At 40.4% G+C, this 21551-nt stretch overlaps 1 protein-coding gene and 1 long non-coding RNA gene across 3 annotated transcripts in view; one reads left to right on the forward strand and one right to left on the reverse strand.

Annotated features, from left to right (window-relative positions):
* LOC143269070 (uncharacterized) overlaps nt 1–16866 on the reverse strand; it is a 71639-nt gene extending 54773 nt beyond the window's left edge. Inside the window, exon 1 of one of the 2 annotated variants that reach the window (XR_013045410.1) lies at nt 16700–16866. This is a non-coding gene — a long non-coding RNA (uncharacterized LOC143269070). The remainder of the gene's footprint in view (nt 1–16699) is intronic. The other variant, XR_013045411.1, reaches the window with a different exon arrangement.
* On the forward strand, nt 15433–20949 carry LOC121823404 (beta-defensin 38-like). Its single transcript, XM_042262697.2, has 2 exons — nt 15433–15590; nt 20756–20949. Exons 1-2 carry the CDS (start codon nt 15530–15532, stop codon nt 20911–20913), a joined length of 219 nt encoding a protein of 72 aa, XP_042118631.1. The 5' UTR covers nt 15433–15529; the 3' UTR covers nt 20914–20949.
* Nucleotides 20950–21551: the final 602 nt, after the last annotated feature.

The raw sequence follows: 21551 nt of genomic DNA on the forward strand, positions 1-21551 counted from the left end.
CTGTTGCAAGAACAAAGAATGACTGGAAGGAAGAACATAGAGATCAAGTGACAAATGTTTAATTGATGTTTTAATAAAGGAAACATTTTTAAGCCTATCTACTTCAGATCATATTGAAACCTGTGTTTCAGTCTAGAAGAGGCTAAGAAAATGCAAGGTTTGGGTACAGGCTTAGAACAGAAGACAGGACATTCCAAAAATCCTGTCTAACCATGAGTAATGATTTGAGAGAAGTCATTCTTAGTTGATTCTATTGCCAAATCACATGTGAGCAATGCAGAGGGATGACACAAGACTCGACACCCAGCTCTCAGGTCTTCTGGGGCCTGACCTAACAGAGGGTGACTCTTCCATGGTCTCGGCAGTTAAGGGAGGCTCCGTTTGCTTATGTCTCTTCTGATAGGGCTTAAGGCAATGGATAGACCAACCTCTGTATTAGAACTCCATTTATAGCTGTATATTATCCCACCAGAGTTCATCCCCTAGGAATCATGTCTCAGTTTCCAGATCAGCATATTTTTATTCAGCAACAGTTAAAAAAATTCTATTTATTTTTTGTTTGTTTTGTGCTTCATACAATAGATTTTGGTTATATGCTTTCCTCTCCCCAGCTCCTCCTAGATTTCCTCCATACCCATTCCACTACATATTAATTCTCTCTCTTAAAAAAAAGAAACTGTACACACACACACACACACACACACACACACACACACACACACACACACACACAAAGGGAAGGATGGAAAAGAAAGCATGGAGTCCATTTTGTGTTAGCCAACTATTCCTGAGCATGTGGTTTGTTCTGGGTTATGGTTAATAAACCCAGAATTGCTCCTGTTGCTGAAGAATGAAGACATCATGTTTTCACACTATTGAACATGGAAAAATTGAGCTGGTGTTCAGGTTGACAGTTCATCTCTACTGCCTAGTGTTCATAGTGTGGAAGGGACTATATATGCTACCAGAGGAGAAGAATAATTATCAATGTCACCCAGATACAAACCCTGCAAACTACAGGAATGATTTGCCTGCAAACTATACCCACTGGTACAATAATAGCAGCACACATGTTATGGGAGTATCCAATCACATTTTTATTGGATTTAAAGCCCGCTCTTTGAGATGGAAACCATACCTGATAGTGACGATGAGGACAAGAACATGAGACTAGATAAAACTACTCCTATGGACATATTGCTATACCCATAGACTGGTGCATCACTCACTCAACCATCATCAGAGAATTAACTAAGAGAACTCAACAAGGTTCTAGCTCCCTTGGTCCAGTTTGAATCACTGGCCTCTGGCCATCTGGTCCTTCCCACTGTGTCCTTAGGTAGTGTGCCTTCCCTCCTGAATCTGGGACCAATGAGAATAAAACCTTGCTTCCCAGCTTCTTCGTGTCACCACACCTGACAGCTCAAGAAGTAAACGAAGAAAAATCAAACATGAATCTCATCCAACGTTCCCATGCATTCACAGTTGTTCCAGAACAAATATTCAGCACTGACAGACAAAGCTATAGTTAACACTAAGTAATACTCAATGTTAACACCATCTTACAGGCACAAGTCCTGCTAGGGTGAAGATGAGCTTCTACACTGGATATTAAAATGGTCATTTCTAGCAGTGTGACCTCCCCTGTCTAAAAATTGCCAGTTGGTTTGTCTGTAAAACCAGGAAACATCTTCCAACTGAGTATCTTGGAAGTACACCCACCTTCTCTAGAGTACAAGTTAGGTCTTTTTTTTTTTTTTGCCTAAAAATGTAGATGTTAGCAGATTTGGTGTTCTGTTATTCTGTTCCCCAACAAGCCAGGTTAGAACACCCATCCTGCATAAAACAATTAAAACAGTATAACAGTTAAAAGCAGGAAAAGGATCTGTGTTTGATGTGACTGTCTTAGGAAAGGCAACAAATAGATCTAGTGCCCCCATTCCTCTCCAGCCCATCTTTGAGATCCTGCCATGAAAGCAAGTTTTAGATGGAAGGTGAGAGGCATGCATACCTAAGTAGTCAGGCTAAAATGTGGTCTCCCTCTCATTGTCTCAGCTCAAGATCACCTGAAAAGTTGTAAATCTTTCTCCAGGAGGTAAGTTCCTTCTCTGGTGGCCCTCAGGCCTACAGATTTTTCTAGGTGATTTCTAGGGACATTCTAATTTATTTGGGACCACTGTCTCAATAGTCTGGAAAACAAAGACTGGGGCACAAAGTGATTTTTGGGAAGACATTCACTCCTGCAGGCAGGCTTATTTCATAAGCAGACAACTAAGAGCATCAAGATACTGAGGACGAAATGCATATGAAGAACACAGTATGTGATGTGTGTGACACCGAGTTCATCATCATTATGTTATTGCTTTAATTATTGCCTTTGCTGGTTTCTTATTAATGTATAGTCATTGTAAAAAAAAATTAGTTTAATTACATTTTCATCCAAACCTATGGTGTTTTTTTGACCACACATTACCCTCACTTGTTCTCACAACATCCAGTTGGATCCACTTCTCTACCTAAAACATTGCTCCTCTCCTTTCATGCCATATTGTCATATATGGGTTGTATATATGATAGATATCTAAATTAAATATCCATATATGTATAATTTTGAGTCCATAATATAGATGAAGCATGTGAGGCTTGTGAGTCTGGTTTGTCTTAATGTGGTAATAACTAGCCACATCTGCTTTTGTGCAAATCTGTAATGTTATTCTTCTTTTCTGTCATTGTTTCTCTTTTTGAGATAATTTCATGTATTCCAGAATTGTCTCCAATTCACTAAGTAGCCAAGATGACCTTGAACTTTGAATCCTTCTGCCTTGATCTCCCTAAGGCTTGGATTAGAGATGTGAATCCTTCTGCCTTGATCTCCCTAAGGCTTGGATTAGATATGTGAATCCCCCTGCCTTGATCTCCCTAAGGCTGGGATTAGAGATGTGGTTCCCCCTGCCTTGATCTCCCTAAGGCTGGGATTTGAGATGTGGATCCTCCTGCCTTGATCTCCCTAAGGCTTGGATTAGAGATGTGTGCCCTCATGCCTGGCTTATGTTGTGCTTGGGGTTGAAGCCTGGGCTTTGTGCATAGTATCAACTGAATTACAACATTTTTCTTAATGAGAGAATAAAATTTATTATGTATGTATATATGCAAAATAATATATGTGTAACCTATTACATTTGTATCCATTCATCTTTTGAGGGACATCTAGCTGACTTACCAATAATGTGGCTATTGTGAATACTGCTGCAAGAAATGTGGATGTACAGGTATCTCTGTAATATAATGACCTACAGCCCTTCAAGTACATTGCCAGGGTGACACAACAGGGTCACATCATAGTTCTATGTTTCTATCCATGAGGAATTTGCACAGCCATTTCCATAGTGGTTGTGATAATTTGCACCAACACCACCAGTGCCTAAGGGCTGCATTTTTTTTCCTGCTCCTCAGAAGCACTATGTTTTCGTGATCACAGCCATATTGATTTGATGATATAGAATCATAGAATCTCAAAGCTGATTTGATTTGCATTCCTTAGTGACTAAGGACAGTGAACATTTCTGCACTGTGTATTGAAAGACTTTTATTTTTTATTTTTAAATGTTTTTAACTGAAATAAAATTACATCACTTCCCACCTCCATCCAGTCACTCTCAGTTACCCTCCTATGAACCCCTCCCATACCCCTCCACTCCCAAGTTGATAGACTTTTTCTTTGTATTTTTTCATACATATGGATATGTATATACGTTTATGCACAAATAAATATAAATTCAACCTGCTGGGTCTGTTTTTGTTGTTTGTGAGTATGTTTTTAAGGCTGACCACTCTGCACTGAACAAACATTTTTTGTATACTGATCAGTACTTCATACTTAATCATTTGACGGCTCTCTATTCATGTCATTTGCTCACTTATTGATCTATGCGACTTCGCATTTTATATTTTGTAGTCATTGTATATTCTGGACATAAATAGCTGTCTGGTCTTTGGCTGCCTAAGATTTACTTCTGTTCAGCACCCTGTGTCTATGTGCTATTACCTTTTGCCCTTATTATGAAGAAGCCTTTTAATTTTGCATTTCAAAAGTGTTGACCCCAACTCTCCTGCCTTCTTTATTTCTTGAACTCCTGGTCCTCTTTCTCAGGAACCTGTCGCTGAAGAATAGCCTGCTGGTCCAGGTCAGCCCTGCCTACACTGAGAGTGGTTACTGTGATCAGAAGAAGAAAATCTTATGCTGCCCCAAAGGAGAGTGAATGAGTACAAGAACACAGAATCACAGTGAAGGATATATGAAAACTGCATAAATAAAGAAAAATTAGCATGGTGGTTCAATTTCAGAGACGTGAGGAAATGAGAGATTATAGTACATGGCTTGGAATGACAGGAGAGTCCACAAAGCCTCACTGTTTCAGAGGATGAATAGCTAGAGCTTCATTGATATCATTTCCATGTGACTTTAACAGGAAATGCATATACAAGTAACACAGAGGATCCCTGCAACACTGAGGATAGATGAAGTTTCCTGTGTTCTAGAAGATGACTTCACTTGTGTAGAATCCATAGTCAGCTCAATGACATGGTACATCTTCAGAGCCAGGGCTGCTACCTCCTCCTCATTTTTTTAAATAATTGAATTTTTGAGAACTTTATACATGAACACACTAACATCATTCCTATCTCTGCTTTCCTCCTCCAACTCCTTCCCTGTCTCCCTCTCCCCCTTCCATTTTCAGTATCTCTTGATTATTATCATGACGTGTACACACGCATGTCTATACAACCTACTGAGTCAATTTAGTGTTACTCTTAAGTACATATGTTCTGGGCTAATCATTTGAGATTTGGAAATCTATTTGGGGGCTCATCCCTGGAGAAAATTGGTTCTCCCTCTCTCGGCATCCACTGACCACCTATAGTTCTTCATTTAGGAGTGAAGACATGTGAAATTTCCCCTGTCCACACTGGCATGCCAACTGGTGTTGTCATTGAGATTTTATGTGTGTAGCTTCCCTGATGTGTTTAGGGTACACTAACTAGCAACATGTATCCTAGACCTCTGACTCTTCTCACCCCTTCTATGATTTTCCTTGAGACTTATAAGAATTACACTGGGGATGTATTAGATAGAGTTTGGTACACCATGATCACTTATTGGGTGTAGGAATTATGTTGAGGGTGTATTAGATAGAGTTAAGTATCCTACAGTCACTTGTTCTCTGAATTTTACCAGTTGTGAATGTTTGTAATAGTCTTTATCTGACACAAAATGAAGTTTCTTTGATGAATGGTGAGAGCCACACTAACCTGTGGGCATATGGATAAATACTTAGAATAGAGTTAGAAAGTGTACTAGCTTAGGAAAATAGCAGTGGATGGTTCTCCTCTCGGGTCTATGACCTTTCCAGATATAGGTAGTTAGATAGGATTATAGTACCAGGGATAAATTCTCCCCTATTGAGCAGACCTGAAGTCCTACTAGACAACTATTGGCTACCCCTAAAAGTGATACTATTGCACAACTGAGAGTGCCTTGCTAGTCTATTCATTGTTGTGATTTATAGGCCTTATGGCTGGTTAAAACTACTAATTGGTCCATTTCCTTGGAAGAATGCATAGCACCTTCCAATACTACAAAAGGGAGCTTCCAGGTCAGTTTCAGCTCAATTTCTCTGGGTTCTGTGGTCAAAGTGTGTGGCATCTAGGCTTAGGGTGATTAACCTCAGAAGTCTATCCTCCTGTATAACAGCATAAAGCATTTGGTGAAGTTGCATTGTTCACAACTAACACCCGGATTTCTGGATCCTCATTTTTTTTTCTCCCAGCCACATATGCACAGCATTGCTTTGTATCACAAAACAGTCACCTGTTGTGTTACATTTCCTAGATAGATGTGAACAACTATTGATTCAATTCAAATAGGGTCCTAGTGACAGACCTAAGAAATAATCTAACCCAACTCAAAACTGGTAACCCAGGAAGCTAATTTGGCTTCATAATAGAAGTGCATAATTGAGGGATTTCTAACAAGAGCATGATCACCCAAAAACAGCTATGTCACAGCATTACTTTTCTATTGCTGTGATAAAACACCATGACCTAGACAAGTTACAGAAATTTATTTTAGCTTACAGTTGCAGAAAGCTAAGAGCCCACCAGGACAGGGAAACATGAGCATGAGCATGAGCATGAGCAGCTGGTACGCTGGCAGGAAGTTGAGATACCATCTTTCACACAAACACAAAGCACAGAGAGCAAAGGAGCAGTAATGCAAAGCTCTAAATCTCACAAAAACTCCTCCCCAGTGGTGCAGGTCCTCCAGCCAGGCCACACTTCCCAAACATCCCTAAGCTACATCACCACCTGAGAACCAAGTGTTCAAATACCCAAGCTGGTGAAAGACATTCCTCATTCAAACCACGATAGTCACCTAGAAGTCCAACCCCATCTTCTGTAACAACTTCACACAAGCTTTTTCATAGAGTCTTACTTTCAATTACACTTCTACATTCTATATAGGCTAGCATGTCCCCAAAGATGACCTACGGCTGGGGCCAAGAAGGAGTAATATCTTAGATCCTTAGAGTCCCGTGATGATAGCCCTCTCTTCTACCAGCATATGTTAAGTCTGCTACAATTACCATATACCTAGCTATCAGTGTTTCATTTTAGTCATATATTGGCACAGCTTCTACTCCATGGTAACAGAAAATCAGGTCATTCCCAAAGGAAATTGCTTTTCCCCAACATCATCACATAAGACTATTTGTATTTCAGGTCTATACCACCATGAGCCTTTCCACATTCAGGTGTGTGAAAATAGATCATCACCATATTTTCAATAAATTTCCCTGGACTCTGAGATTCACTTGAGACACTTGTCTCCTGAACCTGCAATGGTATCACTTTCCAACCCTACTAATAATAAACATAAATGAAAGTCAATAATGATTTTAAAAAATAAATAAATAAAAGCATTTGTCCCCAGGATCTAGTCATAGGGGAATGTTAACTAGCTTACCTATTTCAGGATTCAGGCAAGGTGATTTGAATTACACTTTCTCCATCTGAAATTTGAGAAACAATCTAGCCTGCATCTGCCCACTCTAGCCTGGATCTGAGGTATCAGGAGGCTACTAAGAACACTGGGACTCCTCCATATGACTAGCTTGTACCTTCAGGTTCTGCTCAGGGCTGGCCAAAAATGAATCTCTTTCACTGACTATGGGTATTCTGAATGCCCAGGTTGATGATCTCATGGATCAGATAACAGCCAGCCTGTTGTGGATATCGTTTTATATAAATAAAACACTGATGGCCAGTGACCAGACAGGAAGTATAGGCGGAACAAGGAGAGAGGAAAATTAAAAAAAAAAAAAGAGAGAGAGAGAGAGAGAGAGAGAGAGAAAGACACTGCAGCCACCGCCAGGACAAGCAACATGTAAAGACGCCGGTAAGCCACAAGCGACGTGGCAAGGTATAAATTTATAAAAATGGGTTAACTTAAGATATAAAAACAGTTAACAAAAAGCCTGCCACAGCCATACAGTTTATAAGTAATATAAGTGTCTAAATGATTATTTTATACGTGGATTGTGGGACTGCGGGGCTTGGTGGAACCTGGAGAGAAGCCCTCCAACAACACCAGCCCATGATAAACATCCCATAGTACATGGTTGTGCAGTGGCTCCTGACCAAGGGAGAACAATCAGCCCTCTTTGTTTTCAGTGGTATGTGGCATCTTCAGTTATGCATCTAGTCAGGCACTAGCTCAAAGTTTGTTCAAGATGGAGCCCTACCTGTACTCATCCTAGGTTCTCATCTCCTGCTTCCTTATACACTAATTTTAAGGAAGGGAAAGTATCACAAATTCCTCTCCTTGGAATTTGAAGTGCTATATAAATATAGGAAAGATACATCACAACTGCCTCCTTTAATACTTTACATATGAAATGGAGGGAGGCATGGTTTTCATGGCTTTACTGAGTGAAGATGATTATTCCCTGATAAAACACAGCTATCTTACATGTTTGTTTTTTAGTTTTCTTTAATTCTGCTTAATGAGTTAAGTAGGAGATATATAGATGATAGATAGATAGATAGATGATTAGATAGATAGATAGACAGATAGAGAAGATAAATACATAGATACATACATAGATCATAGATACACAGATCAAAAAAACCACATAGACTTACTATTGTTCCCTCCTTTAAATGGACCTATAGATCACCTGGATGAGAAATCATCTCTCAGGAAGCTATTAGTTCCAGAAACCTCAGGAAACATAATACACTCAATGCTGTGTTAAGAAAATGGAAGGAATAGCTAGCCCCTTAAAGAGAGATGCACTTAAATACTCCAGAAGCCCCTCCCTAGTACTGCTGTGCCTGCCCACATTCTGAACTTTAAAAATAGAATTTTTCTGTCATTTATTTATGATTTTAGATTCATTTTATAAAGAATTCATAAGTGCTTAATGTTTTGATGACACTTCCATTATCCCCTACAACCACTTTCCCTTCACAACTTCATGTGCTCTCTCTCTCCCTCTCCCTCTCCCTCTCCCTCTCCCTCTCCCTCTCCCTCTCCCTCTCCCTCTCCCTCTCCCTCTCCCTCTCCCTCTCCCTCTCCCTCTCCCTCTCCCTCTCCCTCTCCCTCTGTCTCCTCACACTGAGTCCATCTACTTAGACCTGCCTATATGTGTATTGGATGCAACACTATCTGCTAGAGCAAATGCAAACTTCAATATGATGAGATGTCACTTCCCTCTTGAATCAGTGGCTACTACCTGAAAACTGAAAGACAGAGTTGATGAAGATGAAAATTAAAAAGTGCACTTGCTCATAGAATCCCTCTTCTCTCTCTTTGAGTGCACTCCTGGAGCTCTGCCTGGTGATTGGCTGCGGATCTCTGCATCTGCTTCCATCAGTCATTGGAGAAGAGTTCTGTGGTGACAGTTAGGGTAGTCACCGGTCTGATCTCTGGGGCAAGCCAGTTCAGTTCAGGCACCCTCTCCACTATTGCTAGTAGCCCAGGCTGGGGTCGTTATTGGGGATTCCTGACAACTTCCCTAGCACCAGGTTTCTCTCTATCCTCATGATATCTCCCTCTATTATGGTGTCTCTCTCATTGCTTTCCCCCTCCCTCCCTATTCCAGTTCAACCATCCCATTCCCTTATGCTCTCATCCCCTATCCCCTACCCTCCATTGCACACCCCTCATCCCCAGTTTACTCATGGAGATCTCATCTATTTCCCCTTCTCAGGGCGGTCCATGTGTCCTTCTTTGGGTCTTCCCTGTTAGCGTCTCTGAAGTTGTGGGTTGTTGCCTGATTACCCTTTGCTTTATATCTAGCTCATGATGGGGAAACATGCAGGGACAACCAAACTGAACTAGAGTGAACTCATGAAAGTTGGATCAAAGACTGTGGAGCCTACATGGAACTGGACTGGCCCTTTGCATGGTGAGACAGTTGTGCACCTTGATCTGCTTGGGAGGCCCCCTAGCGGTAGGCTCAGAATCCATCTGGTGCATCAGCAGGTTTTGTGGAATGCACTACCTATGATGGGACCCCTCTTGTAGCCTTGAGGCAGGGGGAAGGGCTTGGACTTGCCTCTACTGAGTGTGCCTCTCCATGGCCTTGCCTTCTTGTGGGTGGGAGTAGGGTGTGGGTTGTGAGGGGGAGGCTGGGGGGGGTGGGAGGAGGGAAGAGGGGGACCTTTGGTGTGTAAAATGAATGAAAAAAATTGTCTTAATTTAAAAAAAAAAGAAAGAAAATTAAAAAGTGAATTTTGTAAGCTGTTGGTGGAAATGTAGATTAGTGTCGGGGAATTAGCTAATTGTTGGAACATGGTCATGGGATGGCAGACACATGTAACCTCACAGAAGTCAAGCTTATACAAACTGAGTTTGTCAGTGTCAGGAAGACCTAAAAGGCTCTCCAGGCTCTCCAGCCATATCTGTGACATGCAAACCAACCAGTCAAAAGCCTCCTCCTGTCTCAGTCCACAAATCCTAGGAGATGGTATTCTTTTACTTCAGTCATCTGAAGACCAGAGTTCAGACCACACTATATCTCTGAGTCCACAGAAACCACCCAAACTCCCCCAGCCTAGACTATAACTACTGCCATGTCCTGTGCTTCAGAGAAACCTCGACAAGGTTCTAGCTCCCGTAGGCCTGGTTCAAGCCTTCTTCCTCCTGATCATTGGTTCTCCACAGATAACCTCATATAATGTGGCCTGCCTCCTGTCTCTGAGATCCATGAGGATGCAAAACATGCTTTCCAACCTCTTTTCATCCTCATATCACTAACCGATTGATTATTATATACAAGAACAAAAAGAGCTGCAAATTTCATCCAAGACATACTTTCCTTGAAATAACAGAAAAATTATGCTCAAACATCTGGTGCCCATACTCAGCCAACTTAACTAATAAGGTTAAAACATCAAAGCATCTCGAATGCTCTCCTGTGGCCACACCCCTTGCTGAGCAGACCTCACACACAGATCATTAAAAGAACAGTTTGTTATCAGCACGATGTGTACATCTCAATAATCCCAGCTGGTTTCAGCTATCAAACAAAAACTTTCCAGAGAAACTTCTTTCAATTAAACTGCTTCCATGAAATGGGGCTTGGATCTTCATGATTAATCATAAATTTGCAAACAAACATTACAGTAAGTGAAGGTCAGTGTGCACCTGAAGAACAAAGCCAGTACAAACTGCCACTGAGATGTTGCATGGTAAGACAGACATGGAACATTCTGGGTGAAGATCAGAGGCTAGAAAGGAGATTTAGGAATTACTGCCAAATCAGATAAGCTAAGTCAACATGAAAGAAATTTTTGAGTAAATGGAAAAAAAGTCTAAACAGTAAAAGAGATAAGGGAAATAGATAAAATATATTTTAACACAACTAAGAAATCCTTTAACAGAAGTAGAGAAAAATCAGAAAAAAAAATTATATCATCAAAGAACTCTGTCAGTTATCTCTTCACAGGGAGAGAAATCTATAACCTCTAAATTGAATGGTTTTCCAATGCTGTGGGAAAGACCAATATCCAGACAAATCTTCACAAAATAATGAGGATGGACTATGGATGTAGCTGTTTGTAGACTGTGTAGTATGCACATGATCCTGGATTAGATACTCAGAACCTCAGAACCTGTTTATCTATATACACATCAATGCATAATCTGTACTCAAGAGGTGCAGACAAAAGCATCACAAATTAAGGTCATTCTCAGTTTGAGGGGGAACTTGGGGACAAGCTAGATTACATACAAATGTGTCTGAGAAGAGAGTACAAAATAGCAAACACAGACTAAAAGGGAAGATCCCATATTTTCTGGAGAGAAAAACATGGAACCCTCTGAAAAGCCACTTTGCATATGTCTGGAATAGACTTCTCTTCTGTAGGGGTCTTTGAGGGGGAAAAACATTCAAAGTTCTGAAGGAGAATAAGCACAGCATGAGAATTCATGTGAGTCAATAAAATGAGGCCCAGAAATGCAAGAGCATAACAATTTTCAACACAAAACAACTAGCAGTTTCTACCTCTGTGTGTTCTGTAAAGAACTGTCCATAGGTGTTCTCTCATTTTTCCTAATGCTTCTCATTGGAAATGAATGACATTTCTATTGAGCAATCAATAGAGCTTCAAGATAGAGTCACCTGTAGTCACAAGTGAAGACAGATGATGATGACAACAGCTCACATATGAACTGGTGAACAGATTTACAAGAAAAGCACAGTAAAAATTATGGAATAGTATCTGAGGCAACTTCCAATGCTGCATGGAGAGAGTGAGGAATCCAGACATGCACACCCATCAGAGGGTGGAGGGCTATCTGTCATATTGTAGTGACAAGGGCGGGGTACAAAGCAGATGTGCAAAGACTACACACTTAGACCTCTAGATTAGGGGAAATTTAATTCTAAATTGAAATTATCTAACAAGTAATTTATGAGCATTTAAATGAAAACAATTAATTTGACTTCTCATGGTGCTGGGGATTGAGCTCAGGGCCCCTTGCATGCTAGGTACGTGCTCTACACTGTGCTATAACCCTATAGAGATCCATCTTTATAGAGTTTCACAATGCAAACTAAAAGAGGAAGGTCTTAAATGTTCTAGGGAAATAAGAAAAAAAGTTTCTTCTATGTAAAACCTAATTTCTTGAATCTATTCGAAGAGAAAGTGAGGAATACACCGTTCAATGTATAGGGCCAGGAAAGGACTTTCTGGTTGAGACCTAGAGAGCTCGGTCATTAAGGCTATCAATCAATGAATAGAACCTCATGAAACTAAAATGTAACTGTACAGCAAAGGACCCCATCATTCAAATGAACAGGCAGTCCATACAGGGGGAAAACCTTACCAATTATATATCTGACAGAGGATTATTGTCTAAAATATCCAAAAAATTAAACACACAAAAAAAACCACACAACCAAATTTAAAGTGGGGGCATGGAACTAAAAAGAGAGATTTCAAAAAGAAGGAGGAAGAAGAGGAGGAGGAGGAGGAGGAAAAAGAGGAAGAGGAAGAAAAAGAAGAGGAAGAAGAAGAGGAAGAGGAAGAAGGAGGAGGAGGAGAAGAAGAAGGAGAAGAAGAAGAAGAAGCAGCCGCCATTAGGGACATAAGTTGAAACTACTTTAAAATTTCAACTTCCCTTAGTCAGAATGGCTACACACACACACACACACACACACACACACACACACACACACACACACACACACACACACACACACACAAGATAATAAATGCTGGTGTGTATGTGGGGAAAGGCAAGTAGTTATTCATTGTTGATGGGAGTATTTCCACAGTGCAGTCACTATGAAAATCACTGGGGCAATTGGTCAGAAAGCTAAAAGTATTTTTACGATTCAACTACTCCTAGGCAAATTCCTCTATATCCTCTAAGAGAGATATGCATGTTCATTGATGTTCATCAGAGATATGCATGCTCATTGTTCATATCCATCCTCAAGAGAGCTTATTCATGTTCCTTGCTTCTTTCTTCACAATATCTAGGAAACCACCCAGATGTCCAAGAACTGATGAGTGGATAATGAAATGTCAACTTCCACAGTGGAATGTTATCCAGCTGTAAAGAAAATGAAACTAAGAAAATGGCCTGTAAATGAATGGAACTGGAAATAATCCTGCTAAGGGAAGTAATCCAGATTCAGAAATACACACACCATATGTTCTTTCTCAATGTGAATTCTAGCTTTAAATATATATATATATGTATGTATATATGTGTGTATGTATGTATATGTGTGTATGTATATATGTATGTATGTATGTATATATCCCCATAAGTCAAAAAATTAATAAAAGTCAAAAAATAATATATATACATATATATATATAATGCCACATAAAAGTCAAAAAAATTAGTAAGGGGCCATGGGAGGGGGAAGAATTCAAGGGAAGGGAGATAGGACATGAAGAGGGAACGAGGACTAATGAAACAGGAAGGGTTAAATGTGGTGGTGGGTGCATAGGAAAGATGGAGGAAAGAGTATAGGGAGGGATAACTAACACTAAAGACCTTTGAAAATGCCACAAGGAAACCTACTATTGTAGAAGCTTATGAAATATATATATATATATATATATATATATATATATCATATACATATATGCAACAATCATTCCCACCCACTGAGCCATCTCCCTAGTCCCATCTCTCTGTTTCTTTGACTGTGAATTCAACATGATTGCATGTTCCTTCCATCATGCCTTCTATACCATGATGGACTGTGTCTCTTAAACTATAGGCAAAATACTCCTGTCCTCCCTTGGGATGTCAAGAAGAGTAACACAGCATGCCAGCAACATACCCATCATGTAAATGCAAGATGTGTTTTCAAACACAACAGAACTATATTTTTTTTGTCCTATACACCCACTTCTAGGAAATGTCTAATGAGTATTCTCTCACCATATTTACATGCTATTTCAAAAGAAAGGTATACTGTGATAAACACAGTTACTTGACATTGTGTGGTATGGATCTTTCCCTAGGGCTTAATGGCATTATCTGCATTCCATCACTATTAAAACTTTTTCATGGTAAATAGACATGATAGAAGTAAGGTGGCTGGATCACTTTAGAACTGAATATAACTAAAAATATAAAACAACATCAGATTATTATAAGGCCACTCTGCAAAAAGTTCATCCTAGAATGTGGCAATAGTAGGCTAACACAAACCACACCAGAGGATCAGCCTTGGCCTTACTGAGAGAGGCCCACAGACACTACTGCCGCTCCTCTTGTGAGAGACAAAGGACATAAAGACATGGTATAAAATATTCTTACCCACAGATGACATTGAATCTAGTTGAGTCTCCAGATCTTACTACTAATTCACAGAGAACAGAAGTGAAAGACTTAGGAAATTGATCCTAAAAGAATCAGTCCAGTACAGAGTGGGAGATACACTATCAGAAAAATGACCTAGTTTCTCATACAACTCAAAGGTAAGAGAAGATAGCAGGTATTTTATAGTGCAAGACAGAAAAGAGCCAAAAGCAGAGTGTGACCATGTTTGGATCCACAGTAAGGAATAAGGAGGTCCCTGCATTTGTAGTTACTGAGGACATTCCCACTCAGGGACCAACAGGATTGCAAGTCTTAGAGCCACCTGTAATCACAGGGGACATTGGACAATAGCAACAGCTTGACACCTGAGCTGGTAAAAAGTGCTTTATATGAGAATCAGAAATAAATATTTTCATTTTTATTCTCGTTTTGCTAGTCACATAAATGTCTGGGATAACTGTCCAGTGCTATCCCCAAAGGCTGAACATCCCACAGACAATAGGTCAGTGAGTAGACAGCTGTGTGTCAGTGAGACCATATGACAAGAGCAGACAGGACCCAAGCTCCTGGTTTCCTGTCTCCCTTTAGTTGACTCTGGCCAGGATTTAGAATGGGACATCTGTAGCAAATTCTTGATATGCATGGACATTTTCATCATCACTTTTGTCTGAAAGTTTGTGATGTAGCCACAATATTTTTTTAAATGGTGTCGTTTAAAACATAATAACATGAAAGTCTGGAGAAAATAACTCCTTCTACCTCCTATACATGTCCTGTACTATAAGATAATGGGGTACAAACTATAAATGAAACTAACAAATGTGCAATTTTATAAGTTTTAAAAAGCCTGGGAAGTAAACACATTTTTTAAAAAATTGTATGAGTTTCCTATGGAGCATTCACATACCCTGGTTAGATAAGAGGAAATTAGCATTTCCAGGATGAGATCAACATCTAGGCCTAGGCAAACAAAGACTGGAATGACATCAGGATTTGAGATGCCTCAAGATAAAAGATGTGAAACTTGGCTCTAGATTGCCACCCCTCCTTACAGCTATCTTTGAGGTCACGTCATCCTGGCCGTCTATTAATACAGATGCACTTTGTACTCTGGGTTTGTCTTTGAGCTCAGTTCTCCAGCTCTGGGCTTGTCTTCTAATCAACTCAGCAACCATGAAGATCTTCTGCTTTTTGTGGCTGATGCTCTGCCTACAAATCTTCCAGGTCAATCCAGGTAAGTACCAAGACCTGCTAAACCCCTGATCAGGGCTGGGAACATGGGGTCTACAAACAGGTGATAAATGTGTTCTGGGTCTGAAGAACAATCAACAGAAGAGCATTCCTAGGGTCAACAGCTGACAGCCAACAGTCATCAGGGTCTCAATCTGTGCCCTAGGTATCAGGACAATGAGCCTGGCCAGAATGAAGAACTAGTAAGAGAAATTTCCCAAGACCTTTAATCCCTTTTTTGTCATGGTCATCTAGGACATATTCTTTGTAGAAAGTATTCCTCTGTACCTGCAGGAAGGCGTAGCTCCCTGAGAGGCCAGATTCCTATCTGGAGCCAGGTGCCCGTTTCTTTACTGCCTTTCGTGGATCCATTTAACACATGATTACAATATGCTGGGCTAATGGAGAACATGAACATGAGGTTCTAGAGTAGGTAAATTTGTGACAGATGCAGCATGTGGGTCTTGAAAAGCAGTGTGTATGAAGTGTAGACATAGAATAAAACAAAAAGGTTCCTATTTTAATTCATTCCTCCCAATGCCTCTGTGAATAAAAGGGAGTCACAACCCATTTCTTGGAGAGTTTACCCCCATCACATGACTAGTGTTCAGTAGGTCAAGACCCCAACCCAAGGCTTCAGTTGTGATGTGGCCTTGTGGAGACCTCGTGTTTAGAGTGTAGCATGACACTGAAGGGAAAGAGCAGGAAGGGTCATAAATCCCAAGAACAAGCTCAAGAATGGCCTGAGATAGAATCAAAAGGCCACAAATCTGGGGCTAGAGAACCCTAAAGGTTTCTGAATAGCACAGGAACAGAATGGAAGATGTTTTTTTCAGAAATTCATTTGTTTGGGAGAAAATTACAGGCCAATAACAAATGAGCAAGAATGGAAAAGGTAATTCACTAGGCATTCCTATTAGCAAAGCTTTGTTGTAACTGAAGCTTTCCTGTGTCCACCCAGCTCCTGCAGCTGCTCAGACCCAAGTAAACACACAGAGACTTATATTACTTATAAACTGTGTGGCTGTAGCAGGCTTCTTGTTATCTAGTTCTTATATCTTAAATTAACCCATTTCCATTCATCTATAAGTTGCCATATGGCTTGTGGCTTACCAGTACTTTTACATCTTGCTTCCTCTGTGTCTGTCTGGTGACTCATGACTCAGCCTTCCTGTTCCCAGAATTCTCTTTTCTGTCTGTCCCTCCTATACTACCTACCTGGCTACTGGTCAATTGGCATTTTATTTATTAACCAATCAGAGGAACACATTCACGGCATACAGAGCGATATCCACAGCACTTTGTCCCTCGGATGTACCTGTCCCCATGTCATTAACTGTACTCCACAGGAAAATCAGCTAAGTTAACCCAGCCCTCTACATAGGCATTTATAGCTCCAAGACATCTTTCTTCCTTTCCCTAAAGGCTGAACACACATATCATTTAGGTTTGGTCCATTTCCTGCCTTCAAAATGAGGCAAAAATGAGGACTCCAGGACACACGATTCTATACTCCAATTCCCATCTTCTCTGTCTATACTATGTGTCTCACCAAGGAATTTCCCAATGACCAGATGGCCCAACTTCTTCTGTCTCTCTGATCTGGCATGGACCAGCAGGGCCATTCTTCAGTGACAGGGGGAGAACAGGAGATAAAAAAAAAATAAAGAAGATAGGAAACTTGGGGTCAGGAGGTCTTACATGAGCTGTTGGCTCATGCCAAGCAATATAGAATCTTAGATGTGATTTGCAGGGGGAAAATGGGACAGTCAGAAGAAGCCTATCATACAATGAGACAAAGTATCAGGAAGCTAATCAATCAGTGCTGCACAAAGGAAACACGTAATATCTCCAATGTGTCACAGACTGAGCACACAGTAGCCTTAGGACTCACCAAAACTTTGATTTCTGCCGGGTGGTAGTGGCACATGCCTTTAATCCCAGAACTCAGGAGGCAGAGCCAGGCAGATCTCTGTGAGTTTGAGGCCAGCCTGGTCTACAGGGTGAGATCCAGGACAGGCACCAAAACTACATGTAGAAACCCTGTCTCTGAAAACAAAAACAAAAACAAAACAAAACAAAAAAGAACACTTTGATTTCCTTGAAACCCTAGCCCCATCCCCAGAACAAACCATGCCAGGTCTGCCCTTGGGAAAGGACACAGAACTAGAGTTCCCTTTTATTGGGACCACCACAAAAGCTTTGGGTCAGCCTGACTCCCAACACAGATCTCTGAAATATCCCCTGGGATTATCCCACAGTGGCACTCAGAGTCCATCTAGAGACTGTAAGCCCGTTGCCTAAGACAACAGCACTGCAGTCTTCACATCAGTCTGGACAGAGCAGCTGGTTAGCAAGACAAGGGGAGGCACAGCTGTTGTCCATTGTAACCCCTTAACAAGAATGTCTTGCTTTATTTCCAGCTGACTAATAGCAATGGCCCTTCTTCTACACATACATTTGATTCTCCTGATTGGGAGTGGAGAAAAAAAATAGACTCAGGTGAACAACAGCATTTTGTGAGACTGAATGCATGAAAAATATTTACCTCAAGTTTCATAACAGTAAGACAGACTATAAATTAACTGGATTAAAATCTATATAAAGACATCTGATGCTCAATGACTCACAACAAACTTTCCAAGAAGCCAGTACATCTCCCAGTGATTTTTTTATCCAGAAAACTATATTTTAAACTCAGAAAAATATGGCTTTGCTTTCATGGGAATCATTGAAAAGTGTTCAGTCTCTCTGGCACTCAGAGCCTCTCTGAAAATAAGAAAAAGAAAAGGATTCTTGGAAAGCAAAAGACAGAAAAGAAACAGACTAGTTGTCCACCAAGGTAAAATGACCAGCTTTAGGATGTGAGAGATGACTGAGATCAACCAAACCTCTTCCTTGGTAAATCTGAGAAGCTGCCAAGCCAGACTGGGTGGGTGGTTAACCAGCACCACTGCCTAAGGACATCTTGAACTCAGATCATAACTGAATCACTTCACACAAAGCCCAGAGCTATTTCTTTCTTGTGATGAACAGAATTCAATTAAAGAAAAGCCAGAAATACATGCTTATGGAGTAACAGGATCCGGTGGTCAGCCAGGGGGTATGGTTAGATGAAATGAGATTCAAAATGGGTCTACGAGAATCCATCCTGGTCCAGGTTCTGTCTTTGTGGGCTTTCTGCTCTGTGAAGAGAATGACACCGCATTTGTCATCTGATATATCAGAGAGATGTTGAATTAACTGCATTCTGAATCTCTTCTTGATTCTAAAACAGTCCTGTTATATTTAACACTCTCTGCTTAGCAAGTGCCTTAGGTTCTTTTTCCGGTGTTGTGGTATAATATTCCGACCAAAACAACATAGGGGAGAAAGCATGTATTTTATTTCACAGCTCAGTATATTAGTACACTGTGGCAGGGAAATCAGAGCTGTAGGAGCTTAGAGTAGCTGGTCACATTGCATCCATGGAATGAATAATTTTGTCTACTTGACATAATCTGGAATAGCTTGGGAAGAGATTATCAGTGAGGGATTAGGGTTTCCTGTGGACATATCTGTAGGTGATTGTCTTTCTTGAGTTAACTGCCCATTGATAATGTCACGATTTAGGTTTAGGGCCTCAGTTATAAAAGGAGAACTGAGTACTGTCATGCATGTCCTCTCTCTCTCTCTCTCTCTCTCTCTCTCTCTCTCTCTCTCTCCCTCCCTCCCTCCCTCCTTTTGATTGTGGGTGTGACTACTAACTGCTTCAAGTTCCTTGTAGTGATGGATGATAACTTATAATTGTGGACCAAGCACTTTCACCCATAAGTTGTTTTTGTCGGAATATTTTGTCACAACAATTGGAAAAGAAACTACAATAATCCACAGTTCAAAATCAGAGAGCAATGAATGAGTACATACTTGCTCAGTTTCTCCATTTTATACATTCAATGATGCCTGCCTGGCGAATAGTCCCATTCACAGTTACATTGGATCTTTCCACATCAATTTACACCATAAAGATAATCTCCCACAGGCATACCAAAGGCCCATCTCTCAAGTGAATCTAGATTATGTCAAGTTGACAATTTAAAATAACCACAAAACTGATCAAAAATAAAGAAGAGGAACACACACACACACACACACACACACACACACACACATACATATACATATACATATACATATGAATAATTAGATTGGTAATCTCATTAAGAAAAACAAACAAGAAAAAGCAGAGTGGACTTCTATCAAAGTGCTTTCAAAAATTTTTTTCCATTGTTCTTCCTAGAAACAATCAGTTGCAACTAGTTTACCAGGGAACATAGAGTACACTAAGCATCATCTTAGAATCATGCCAGCATAAACAGTACCACAAAAGGACAGAAAAATCTGGTTGTTCACCTCTAGAGAGTCTAACTGAGTATGATCATACATAAGGTCAACATTAGTGAGGTCAATGCCCTTACAGCAATCATAAGCAACAGAAGCCAGAGCCTATATAATGTAGAGAAAGGATATAAGACTAAACTCAGAAAAAAATGGATTTAGTGTGAGCAACTGAGTGGCTTAGGCTGTGATACATCTCTGAGAGAGTGCTGGAATGGTAAAGGCAGAATGTCACTCCATTTTCTCCCTCCTCCACAGCACCACTGGCCCATTGAATAGTTTGTGGTGATGAGAATTTTCTACAGACAGAGATGGTGATTTTTAATCCCAGCATCTAAGAGGGCAGATAAAGAGCATTTCTGTGATTCAAAGCCAGCCTAAGCTACATAATGAATTCCAGGCCAGTAAGTCCTATAGAGTGACGTCCTGTCTCAAAATAAATAGAAAGGAATACTCTGCAAATGCCCCTTCTAATGTAATCACTACTAGCTCTGTTGCTATTGAGCCCTGGGATTTTCCCTGGTAAGCAAGTTAATGGTTATTGAGCCCTGGAACTCTCCCTGGTAAGTGAGTTTATGGTTATTGAGCCAAGGAGCTCCCCCTGGTGAATTCCAGACAGGTCTGTTTTTATTAGAGATCCTGAATTTCAGTTGTGGACAGTTCTTTAAATTATAAAATTCTCTATGTACTTAGTGTAGAACTCTCATGCCTTCATCAAACATGCTAAAAATCACGGCAGCTAGAGCCCACAGTCAGGTTTTTCTGCTTTTTTTTTTTTTTTTTTTTTTTTAGTTGCTGGTTACGACACACATCAATGTGCCAAGAAAAAAGGAACCTGTGAAGCCAAAAGATGCCCATTATTGTCTATTCAAGTTGGCACCTGTTTTCAAGGAAAATCCCAGTGCTGTAAAAAAAGATGGAGCAGAAACACCAGAAGGAAGAATGTGTAACCATTGCTTTAATAAAGGAAAACATTCTTTGAGGTATAGCTTCCTCAGACTGAGTCTTCTGTGAATTTGTATTGAGTTAAGAAAATGTGGGTTATTTCAGGGTACCTGCAGTGAAGGACAGGCCAGTCAAAAACACATGTCTGTTCAAGGGGAAACATGGCCGTAAATTAAGCAAATATTATTCCACTTGATTTTTGAAGAAATGTACTATTGAAGACCATTTTACTCAGAGTAGGAAGTCATCTCAGGTGTCAAGAGGAGGGAACAGGGACATTGAGCCACTTCTACCTAAAAATAGTTTATGTCTTCAGGACTTGTTCAGCTCCAACCATCAAGACCACCTTCCCATCCCCCTCATATCTGTAGGTTTCCATGCTGCCATGGGTATCTGCCACCCTTGGATTCAATTACCATCATTGCATTTCGGTTTCTGAATCCAGTGGCCGCCATTCCCACACCAAGTTATGACCAACAAAAGACTACTGTGACACTCTTCAGAGATAAGACTAGCTTTACACTTTTAATCTACTAACATTTCTTACAAGACTCCGAAAATACTATAGACTTATGAGGCTTCCAGAGTTGGTGAGAAGAGAGTAAGAGCAATTCTGTGAGCTAAAGATAAGGAGGAAAACAGA

The sequence above is a fragment of the Peromyscus maniculatus genome, chromosome 17 (genome assembly GCF_049852395.1).
Source record: "Peromyscus maniculatus bairdii isolate BWxNUB_F1_BW_parent chromosome 17, HU_Pman_BW_mat_3.1, whole genome shotgun sequence".
NCBI lineage: Eukaryota > Metazoa > Chordata > Mammalia > Rodentia > Cricetidae > Peromyscus > Peromyscus maniculatus.

What these genes read in the sequence shown, in the direction of transcription:
- LOC121823404 (XM_042262697.2), top strand. Translation starts at nt 15,530, where the DNA reads ATGAAGATCTTCTGCTTTTTGTGGCTGATGCTCTGCCTACAAATCTTC. An exon ending in AATCTTCCAGGTCAATCCAG is followed by an intron (nt 15,591 to 20,755) that starts GTAAGTACCAAG and finishes TTTTTTTTTTAG; the next exon opens with TTGCTGGTTACGACACACAT.